The sequence below is a fragment of the Chlamydotis macqueenii genome, chromosome 26, assembly GCF_036417535.1.
Source record: "Chlamydotis macqueenii isolate bChlMac1 chromosome 26, bChlMac1.mat, whole genome shotgun sequence".
Classification (NCBI taxonomy): domain Eukaryota; kingdom Metazoa; phylum Chordata; class Aves; order Otidiformes; family Otididae; genus Chlamydotis; species Chlamydotis macqueenii.
This window is the reverse complement of record NC_141581.1, coordinates 3,987,876-3,998,352: the sequence shown is the minus strand read 5'-3', so window position 1 is coordinate 3,998,352 and position 10,477 is coordinate 3,987,876. Positions and strand designations below refer to the sequence as shown.

The 10,477-nt window shown below is 50.3% G+C and overlaps 1 protein-coding gene across 1 annotated transcript; it reads right to left on the bottom strand.

Annotated features, from left to right (window-relative positions):
- Positions 1–71: 71 nt before the first annotated feature.
- RNF126 (ring finger protein 126) lies at positions 72–8,883 on the bottom strand. Its single transcript, XM_086767239.1, has 9 exons — positions 8,795–8,883; positions 5,548–5,606; positions 4,028–4,091; positions 3,268–3,509; positions 2,585–2,653; positions 2,430–2,499; positions 2,110–2,203; positions 1,548–1,663; positions 72–1,333 (listed from the first exon to the last, which is right to left on the bottom strand). The coding sequence occupies exons 1-9, from the start codon at positions 8,867–8,869 to the stop codon at positions 1,184–1,186; spliced, it is 939 nt and encodes a 312-aa protein (XP_086623365.1). The 5' UTR covers positions 8,870–8,883; the 3' UTR covers positions 72–1,183.
- Between the last annotated feature and the right edge of the window lie 1,594 nt (positions 8,884–10,477).

Genomic DNA, 10,477 nt, shown 5'->3' with positions numbered 1-10,477 from the left:
TGCCCGCTCCGGTCACATTCTTTTCATTCTCCAAGCTCTGTCACAGAAACTGAGTCACAAACACACCTGGATATTTGTCTCTCTCTCCTTTTTTAATCAGCTGTACTTTAAGTAGCTTTGAAATACATTTTTCTCCAAAATGTTGGTTTTCCTGTGTATTATTCGACCACAACAATATTTGGCTGGTCCTTGCTCTGCTGCATGCCCAGTCCTGATGTCGACACAGCGGAAAAGTCTGCTCAGGCCGAGAGAAGGGCAGGACTGCAACAGGGAGAAGGTGTAAAAAATACAAAAGACCAGGCAAGGATGCTTTCAGTTGCAATCCTGGCAACGCACGTACGGGTGCTGGTCATGACGGAGCCCGGAGCTCACAGCATGCCTGCGCCCGGCACGCGGGAGGGCTCGGACAAGCCCAGCCTGCCCTGGGGTGAAACGGGACGGCTCAGCACAGCAGTCTCCAGAGAGCTTACCCTGTAGTTTTCCTCAAATCATGCATAACGTCTCGTTGAGCTGAAACGTCCGTTTATTTAACAGCAGTAATAATAATTTAAAATTATAAAAACCCTTTCAGTGTTGAGTATCAGAAGGGCGAGGTTATAAAGAAAAATAAACGGGACTTGAGATGGGGGAGGGAAGGATAACGGGGTTTCTATTTCACCAGTTCGTGTTTTCAGTGACAGCTATCGGCCCTCCCCAGCTGGAGATCCCGGGAGGGAGGCAGTATCGTTAGGCTTTCAGTTTAAAGACTTCAATCTCCAAAGCAGAAGAGATAGTATCCAAGGGGAGGAGGAGCAAAAGAAATCAAGAAAGGAATCTCAAATTCCAAACCATACAAACAACCTTTCCATTCAGAATTGCAACCGCTAGCTCAGCGCCTCGGGTTTCCCAGCTGTGGGGCGCAGCAGCCTTTCACTGCAACGGTTAAAACGTCCACGCGGCAAAGGGATGTTTTTATTAACAGACAGAGCTCTTTTCCCCCAGCACAGAACTTGAGGCTTCTCATCTCTGAAGGACCCAGAGTCTCCGTGTCTTCAGAACTCAAAAAGGGAATTCTGGAGGCGCTGCTTCCCCCTTGCTACCCTCCCCTCGCTCTGCTCTGGAAGCCCCTTTCGCTGCTTACGTTGGCCGGGGAGGGAGGAAGGACAATGGACAGGGCCCCGGGGACAGAGGGTTGGATTAAGATTCATGAGTTGTTTGACGAGTTTTCGTTACTTGGTGAGCTGGAGGAAGAGGAGGAGGAAGATGATGAGAAGTTCATCCCCGTGAGTCCTGGGGGGTTTGTGGCAGTGTTTTGTCCGCTTAAGCTTTTCCGGCACACAGGACACGTGTCATGCTTTGGAGAGCAGACAAAAACAAAACAAGAAATATGGGAAACAGGATTAGAAACACGATACGGGAGCAGCGCTCGAGGAAAAGGCTAGGATGACACTCCTTCCTCCGATCAAAGGCTGCTCATGCTTAGGCCTCATCGTGGAGGTACGAAAATATTTACAGAGGAGAAACTCAAGTGCTACAAAGCCCAGGTCACCCCCTCAGATGGCACCAACCTGTTCCAGCCAAGGGACTATACAGCTGTTGTGGAATAGGTGATTGCAAGGTAACTGCCGGACATTTTCACCGACTGTATAGTCTTCTTTACACACAGGACACTCTAACCCAGAATCTGTACCACAAAGGGAAAGCAAAACACAGGTAAGCAATAGAGTACAGCACGTAGAGCTCGGGATCCCATCACCTCTTCCCCTTCTCCCCAGCGCTGCTGCATCCCTGCGGAGAGGAAAGCTTCTGCTTTGTAGTTCCCACCACCATCGCTCCACCTCTCGCTGCTCTGGGTCTGCTTCATCGTTCCCTTCCCTTCTGCTTGTTCATCTTTATCCACATCGAACTTTTCAGAACAGTTTGCCTCCCCAGGGCAAATCCATCCAGTCTACACTGCTCTTTTTTTTTGTGTGTGTGCGAGTATAACAGAGCAACGCTTCAGCTTTCCCCCCTCTTTGAAATGTTTTAGGCCTTGAAGGTACTCGCCGATGAAATTAAATCCCAAGAAAACGTTAAACAGAACTTTCACAGTGCTCTTTGTGAGCGGTTCCCTGGAGGAGATATACACACCTACGTGTTCCTGTGCGATTTGTATGGTGGGGAGGGCCTGGATCTTCTCTTTGTCAGCTGGCGGCGGTCCAGTGTTTTCAAACTGATTTAGTAACTGAAAAAACAATAGGCCGCAGAAGGCAGAAAGAAGGTGTCAGCTCAGCAGCACACAAAATCTGCTCCATTTAGTGACCCAGGGCCCTTGAACCTCGCAGTGCCTGCACCGTGGACCTCGTCTCCCATTTCTACACCCTCAGCGGCCCCCTGCATCGCAAGAGCCGCCGGCAATTTCACAGCACCGCACAAGAGGACAGGACGCACCACTGTAACGTCAATTTTACCTGTGTAATAATTGCATCCAAGCCGTTGGCACCCCACGCGTAGTCCATTGGATTTGAATGCAAGACTCCCCTGGAAGGATAAGGACACCAATTAAATTCGGCTGGGGGTACGAACAAGAGCACTGTCAGAAAGCGCAGTACATCTTCCAACTCACCAAGGACCTAGTCCTAGGTTTGGTATCGTTGTAGGTGCAATAATTCCATTGACCAGCTGCTGGATAATGCTGAAAGAGAAGAAAAGCAGGGTTATGTAAGAATTAACGTCTGCTAACGCCCAGCCCAGAAACACGACACGGACGGAGCGGCTGAATACTGGCGCATCGTCAGAGGGAAAAGGAAAAATAGCCTGTAGTGATTGCATCTTATGAACTGATTATTCACTGATAAAGAGAAGTTTCAATGTTTTATTCACAAGGGGATAATTTCTGACAAAGCTGGCAAACAGCTCTCCAGGCTGCAGTTGAAGAAACCTCACTCTTGTTATCTGGTGTTTTCCCCCGTTTCGCCGCACACCGAGTACAACGTTTTGGTAACGACCAGGGCAGGCTTTCTCACGGCAGGTTTAACGGTCAGAACTCCCCACCACACCGCAGTCCACGGCGCCGTGCTCAGGTGAAACGGCCCCTAAACCCACGGCAAGAGCTTGCCAACAGCTGCAGGCCCACTGCAGCCTGAGCGCCCAGCAGTGTGAGTTCAGGGGGGCACCTCCGGAAGAGTCGCTCGTTGAGAGAGCGCTCCTCAAACTGCTGAGAACAAGGGACGGGCTGATTTTCAACTAATTCTCATCCGTGGAAAAACAACGGGGCTTCCTCCACAAGAGCCTGGCAGTCGTTCTCACCCTTCTAGCGTGGGAACTCCCTCGTGCCTGCCAGCGGCACGGCGCGTGGCGAGACGGGCGCGGGGCTGCCTTGCGCCGTATCGATGCCGAGACTGATGTTCTCGCTCCCTGCGGTTCTCGGAGTCTCTGTTGTCTTCCGACTGCACGTTGGACCCAAAAGGAAACTCAAAGCTGTCATCAAAGATGCCGAAGGCAAACTGGCCGTAGCCCTGTGGCAAGGTGAATAAGTGCTGATCCACATTCTGGGAGGGAGAGAATTCAGAGAATAGACTGTAACGAGGAGAGAAACAGCTTTCACGCCCAGTATTCCACCAGCAAAGACTGGTCTCTTCAGATCCCCGGCAACTCCCAGGCCTTGGCTGACCCAGGTGGATCAGCGCGCTCTGTGAGGAGCAGACACAGACTGAAACTACGTACGAAGGCACGAAATAACTACAGCTTCCCTGGTTTCTCTTCAGCTGCTGCGTGTTAACTGCTGCCTTTTAAGCTGAGGCTACTGCATAGCAACACACCCAGACAGCTCACTAAATCCCAGCTTAGCCCCCTCACAACAAGAATAAGCTACAAGTGATGGTTTTATTAAAAACAGGCAGTAAAAACACGACATGCAGAGATTTCAGAAGCAGCATGTGGATAATATTAATACCTCCTTTCCTAAATTTTGTCATAATCTAGGGAACGTGTAAACTATGTACTCATGGAAAAATACTTCAATTCAAGGGCAAAGCAGAAAGTGTTGGAAAGATAGAGACCTACTCACCTCAAAAGGGTGCCTGCTCTGATCACTGGTTGCTGTAGAGGAGCTGGTCTCATTGTCAGCGTTCCTGCGAAGAACGAAGAGCACTGGTAAGGCTCAGAGGGTGCTACGAAAAGATTTTCCCAGCAGAGGGGAGCGAGGGACACGAGTTTGACAGGAAAAGCAGACACCACAGCTGCATGGTGAAGTGACAGACTCATTTTTGTGCTGAGCCAGAGCTCCAAGGGACCCCAGAGCTCTGGGGTCTGACCCATTCCGTCCCGGGGCAGGGTCAGCTCCACACAGAAACGAGTCCACCCTCAGCTGCCCATCTTCTAATCGTTCAATTTCCATTTTCCCACCCCACAACCCTCATTTTCCCACATCGTAACCTATCTCCCCTCACTCTTTTACATCCTGATTTCATGACGTTACAGAGAAGTGACTGAACCAGGATGTCCAGCAACGATTCCCTGCACAATCCACCTCAAACCAGCCAGCTAATCCTCTGGAGTGGCAGGAAGAGAAGTCTTAAGGTACAAACCCTGATCACTATGATCCAAACATGCTTAAGTCTAATCTTGAATCAAAGGCACTTCTCTATTGCAGAGGCATGTGACAAAATGGGACAGATTATTAGAAAAACTCTTAATGCTGTTAGGCTTCTGCTTTTGGAGAGCTGCAGGAACGCTTACTGCTCAGTATCCAGGTCTACGCTTTCACAGTAACAAAAAACGAAGGTTCAGCGATGACGCGACCCTCCCAGTGTCACAGCAAATGACCAACGCGGTTCGGATTAGCCAGGATGGATGCTCAGCCTCTGAGGCTGGTGTGAAAACCAGGCTGCGAAGACCACCTCTCAGCAGGCAGCAGCACGCCTCTGGCAGACCCCGTCCCCAGGCAGCTCCGCGTGCCCCGGCACTGCACGCCTGCCAGCCCGCGGGCACGCTGCCCGTCCCGAAGGCAGTCACAGCCGAGGTCCGGCAAAGGCGTTTGAAACATTTTAAGACATTTCTCCTACTCTTCCCTGTTCTGACGCTGCCAGAGAGCGGTCCCACCGAGTCAGCAGTAAAGCGCGTGAATGCAGATCTCAGCTGAGTTCAGAGTTCAAAGTCTCAGTCAAAATGTTTCGCTGTTAGCACCCTGAATTAAGTTATACACTGAAGCATACGTACGCTCTCCATTCCACAGATTCCTCTCAGAGGGTTATCTCTGCCCTGATGACTCAAACCAGTTCAGAGCTACCACATGCCACGGGGAAAGCCTCTCTACCACTTTTTTTTGTTTGTTTTAAATCAACCCATTCTTTCCCCGCCCTTCACCAGCAACGTGTGACGCTCGGTACGCTCCCGTGCTTGATTCACCCGTAGATGCACACTATGCAAGTGAAGCACTCGTAGTGAGGAAAGATGAGCCAAATACTGGGCAGAAGTAATAAAAATGGTGTATTAAGTACCCCACTCTGCCTTTTAACTAGAAAAAGGTGCAGAGCAAAGCAGTCCGAGTTCACTAGGCAATAAACAGCCTTTGGGGCAGCACGTTACCTCGGCTCTTCAGGAAGTTCTTCAATAAAACCAGATTCACACCGTGGGCAAATGTAGTCCTACGGGAGAAGAAATACTGAATGAGAGCAGAAAGTGGCAGGTAAAAGCTGCAAGGAGCGCCTTCAGCGTGATGGGGTGGGGGTTGAAGAGTCCTGCAGCCCACGGTCCCAAACGCACGCCACGATGACAGAGTCAAAAAGACCCCAAACCACGGATATTTGCCTTCCCCAGAGCAGCGAGGCAAATTGTTAAACCTGAGTGGGTTTGGAACTTGGCTTTAGAAAAGATCTGGATAACGCTAATTAATCCCCAGCACAGCCAAAGCATTAGATAACATCTGATGTCGTTCTGGGCAAAGTGAAAGCGAAACCACCGGCCTTCCCAGAAAAGCAGCACTCAAACACTGCTTTTTTTAAATAGCTGCGTCTTTTGGGGGCCTACCCCCGCCCCCTCAAGGGGCCAAACTGTCCTAGTGAAAGAAACAAGGAGGGAACCGCAGCACGGGCTAAGCACAGCGTCGCTGTCGCTTCGGAAGGGCCGAATGGAAAGCTGTTACGGATGCAGTGCAGGGTTCACACCACGCAGAGGTCAAGGAGACACAAGGGGGTCATTCTGCAGCACACAATACCAGAACGTCACCCTCCCACGCCCAACGCGCCTTACAGAAAGCTGCTGCCACCCTTGCAGCCTTCAACACCGAACGCCTTGGAATAAGCAACCCGCGCGTGCCGAAGCAGGGCTCCTCAGGAGTTTGTGACGGTCGCTTCTCCTCACAATTCCCGGCGCAAGAGAAGGATTTATATCCACAACCACACCGCCCTAGCGCACAGCAGCCCGGAACGCTTCAGATCCTCAACGGAAATTACTTCACTTTTCAGCGCTTGAGAAGCGGCAGTGCCACGCAGCGCCGCCGAGTCAGAAGGGGAAGCGACAGACCCCGTACCCAACCCCAACCACGGCTGAGGCGGAAAAGCCACTGCGGGCAAACGCAACCGCTCAAAACCCCGCGCTGGCAAAGCCAGGCTCAGCATGGAAGAAATTTTAAGAGTTACTAAAAATAAGGGTACTTCCCTTTACTACTGCTACGTTCAAATTGGCACAGGCCCTCAAACCAAGTCAATGGATTCCCCAAAAGAGGAGAGGACGCCAGCCTCGTGGGTTTGCTCTGATAAAACATCTGGGATCGCTCCTCCAGCCACCGCAGAAAAAACTGATAAGGCCCAAGCAGAAGGCGGCAACGCCAGCAATCCACTCAACGCTGCCGCTGCCTGCCCAGCACGATAACGAAGCAGCGAACGCCGAGACCTAGAAACAGACCGGGAGAAGTTGCCGCTCCCTCTTCCGCGCAGGACTCCTTACATTTGCCGTTGTGAAATAACCGCGTCCATGCAATTTTTACACAACGCTTGATTTCAAGAATGTTTCTACACCACCCAAAATCTCCTCAAAGCTGGTTACCGGCACACGGAAACCCCTCTGTCGAGCACAGAGAATCAGATCTGTTCCCTCTGCCTCCGAAACACTCCCTCGTCGTTTTACTCTCCACCCGTCCGCCGCTGGGGTAAATTATCCCAGTGGCCACGCTCAAGAGCGGCGAGTGCCTTGTCTCAACTCCCCAATTTAAGGGAGGTTTTCCTGTGTGTGCGCTCACAGACAACTCTGAACGCAGGGATCAGCAAATTCCTCTGCAGCTGGAACAGTACAAACGTCAAAGTTCGTTGTTTCTCGGGCTGCTCGAATCACTCCTGTCGCAGCATACGCTACGGGATCGCCAGCAGCTGGCTCTGCAAACGGCAAACGAAACCGAACGGACTCGGACCCCCAAAACAAGCTCATTACCTAGCAATTAATTAGATTTGAATCAAGGAAAAGCAGCTGCCCGCTCCCTACTACGGTTCAGCGCGTTCACTACCAGATGTGCTCCGCTGGCACAAGCCCAGCGCAGGGTGTTTAAACTTAAAGCAAACAACTGACATTTCTGGGTTACAACCTCCGGCTCCCGAGCCGCTCTCTCCAGCCTGTCTGTGCGTTCCGCAGGAGCGTTATCGGGAGTTTTCTCCTCGCGCTTAAAGGCGAGCCGTGAGATTTACCCTCGCCCAACCAGTCAGGCCGACGGGGAGGGCGAGAGAACAAACAGCGCGTCGCAAAACCCAAGCCGACGGCGAAGTCTAACCAACCATGGCAGAGAGACGTCTAGGCTCGCAACCGAGCGACTTAAAATTCAACGGACGTTAACGAAAAGCAACACCTTGTTCTGAGGAGGCGCCGCAAAAAGCTTCAGGACAGACCGAGATCACCAGGACCCTCCAAACCGAATGTAACATCTCCCCAGCGTTTGGCAGGCGATCGACAGCCAATCTCGCCGTGACCCACTGCGATGGTTTAGCCGGTTCCTTTCCCACAGCCAACGCTCTTTTTTTGACCCGCGCCAGGAAAGTTTGACTCCTTACAGGCAGGGGTTTGACTCTGCCGTTAAAGCCCACGTGCTGCACCTTGCCTACAAAGCACTTTTGCAAGTGGAAACGCCGCGTACGTATCATCTGTGCAGTTGCCCGCGTCTTAGAAATTATCACCCGCGAAGCTTTTCTCACGCTCGTTTAAATCCTATCGCAAGGAATAAAAATGAAACCCCCTCGTTACCCCCCGGAGCCTGAGCTCGCTCCGGACAACGCGTGGAGCCTGAGCCCGGGGGATGTCACCTCCCTTGGCGGGGTGAGGGACCCCCGGGGCCGGGCCGCTGCAGGCCGGGACCACCGCCCGCCCCGCGGCCTGGCAGCACGGCCGGGCCGCAACGAGCCGCCCCGCACGCCGCCCGCAGCAGGCCCGGGAAGGCGGAGGGCTCCCTCCCGCCGCGCCGCCGGTTTCACCGGTGGCTTCCCCGCGGCCGTTTTCCCGCACAGGCCCCAGCGCCCCCGTGTCCTCGCTCCGGACCCCCCCCCCCACAACCGCCACCCGCAGAACCGCCCGCCCCGCAGGGCCCGCACCCCCGCCCCTCCTAACGGCCCCCCCCCGCGCCCCAACCGCCACCCGCCCGCCCCGCAGGGCCCGCACCCCCGCCCCTCCTAACTGCCCCCCGCACCCTGAGCACCCCCTCCCCCGCCCCCGCCCTGAGGACCCGGCCCCCCGGCCCCCTCAGGCCTCACCCCCACGTGCCCGACCCGCCGGGACCCCCACCCGCCCGGCCCCGCGCCCCCGGTTCCCCCCCCACCCCGCACCGGACGGCGGCCGGGCCCCCACCCCCGCTCACGGGCAGGCGCGGGGCGATCTCGGCCGAGCAGCAGTGGCAGAAGAACCTTCCCGGCTGCGGCGAAGCCTCCGCCATCTTCCCACCCCCCCCTCCCCGTTCCCCTCCTCCTCCTCCTCCTCCTCCTCACCCCGCCCCGCCCAGCGACGCGCGGCGGAGGCGACGGCGGCCGAGCAGGGACAAGAACGGCAGAGGAGGCAGAAACGTGGAGAGTAAGGGGCGGGGCTTACGGGAGGGGGCGTGGATTGGTGTTTGCAAGAGGGCGGGGCCCCGGGCTCCCCGCCTCACTTCCCGGCCCCCCTCAGTCCTTTCTTTTCCTTCTTTTTTTTTCCTTCCTTTTTTTTCTCTCCGTTTTTTTCCTTCGTTTTTCTTTCTTTTTTCCTTCTTTTTTTTTCCTTCTTTTTTCCTTCTTTTTTTTCCTTTTTTTCCTTCTTTTTTTAGCTTCTTTTTTCCTTCTTTTTTTTCTTCCTTTTTCCTTTTTTTCTTCTTTTTTCCTTCTTTTTTCCTCTTTTTTCCTTCTTTTTCCTTCTTTTTTCCTTCTTTTTTCTTCTTTTTTCCTTCTTTTTTCCTTCTTTTTTCCCTTCTTTTTTTTTGTTCTTTTTTCTTCTTTTTTCCTTCTTTTTTCCTTCTTTTTTTTCCTTCTTTTTTCCTTCTTTTTTTCCTTTTTTCTTCTTTTTTTCCTTCTTTTTTCCTTCTCTTTTTTCTTCCTTTTTCCTTCCTTTTTCCTTCTTTTTTTTCTTTTTCCTTCTTTTTTTTCTTTTTTTTCTTTTTTCCTTCTTTTTTTCCTTCTTTTTTCCCTCTTTTTTTCTTCTTTTTTCCTTCTTTTTTCCTTCTTTTTTTTCTCTTTTTTCTTCTTTTTTCCTTCTTTTTTTCCTTCTTTTTTTCTTCTCTTTTTTCTTCTTTTTTCCTTCTTTTTTTTCCCCTTCTTTTTTTTTGTTCTTTTTTCTTCTTTTTTCCTTTTTTTCCTTCTTTTTTTTCCTTCTTTTTTCCTTCTTTTTTTCCTTTTTTTCTTCTTTTTTTCCTTCTTTTTTCCTTCTCTTTTTTCTTCCTTTTTCCTTCCTTTTTCCTTCTTTTTTTTCTTTTTCCTTCTTTTTTTTTCTTTTTTTCTTTTTTCCTTCTTTTTTTCCTTCTTTTTTCCCTCTTTTTTTCTTCTTTTTTCCTTCTTTTTTCCTTCTTTTTTTTCTCTTTTTTCTTCTTTTTTCCTTCTTTTTTTCCTTCTTTTTTCCTTCTTTTTTTCTTCTTTTTTCCTTCTTTTTTTTCCCCTTCTTTTTTCCTTCTTTTTTTTTGTTCTTTTTTTTTCTTCTTTTTTCCTTCTTTTTTTTCTTCCTTTTTCCTTTTTTCTTCCTTTTTCCTTCTTTTTTTTTCTTTTTCCTTCTTTTTTCTTTTTTTTTCTTTTTTCCTTCTTTTTTCCTTCGTTTTTCCTTCTTTTTTCTTCTTTTTTCCTTCTTTTTTCTTCTTTTTTCCTTCTTTTTTCCTTCTTTTTTCCTCTTTTTTCCTTCTTTTTTTCCTTCTTTTTTCCTTATTTTTTCTTCTTTTTTCCTTCTTTTTTTTTGTTCTTTTTTTCTTCTTTTTTCCTTCTTTTTTCTTCTCTTTTTTCTTCTTTTTTCCTTCTTTTTTCCTTCTTTTTTCCTTCTTTTTTTCTTCTCTTTTTTTTCCTTCTTTTTTCCTTCTTTTTTCCTTCTTTTT

Excerpts from the sequence above, each read along its gene's own strand:
- RNF126 (XM_086767239.1), bottom strand. The coding sequence starts at position 8,869 with ATGGCGGAGGCTTCGCCGCAGCCGGGAAGGTTCTTCTGCCACTGCTGC. Across the intron at positions 2,500-2,584 it reads AACCTAGGACTAGGTCCTTG|GGGAGTCTTGCATTCAAATC; the intron begins GTGAGTTGGAAG and ends TTATCCTTCCAG. Across the intron at positions 1,664-2,109 it reads AATCGCACAGGAACACGTAG|ATTCTGGGTTAGAGTGTCCT; the intron begins GTGTGTATATCT and ends TTTGTGGTACAG.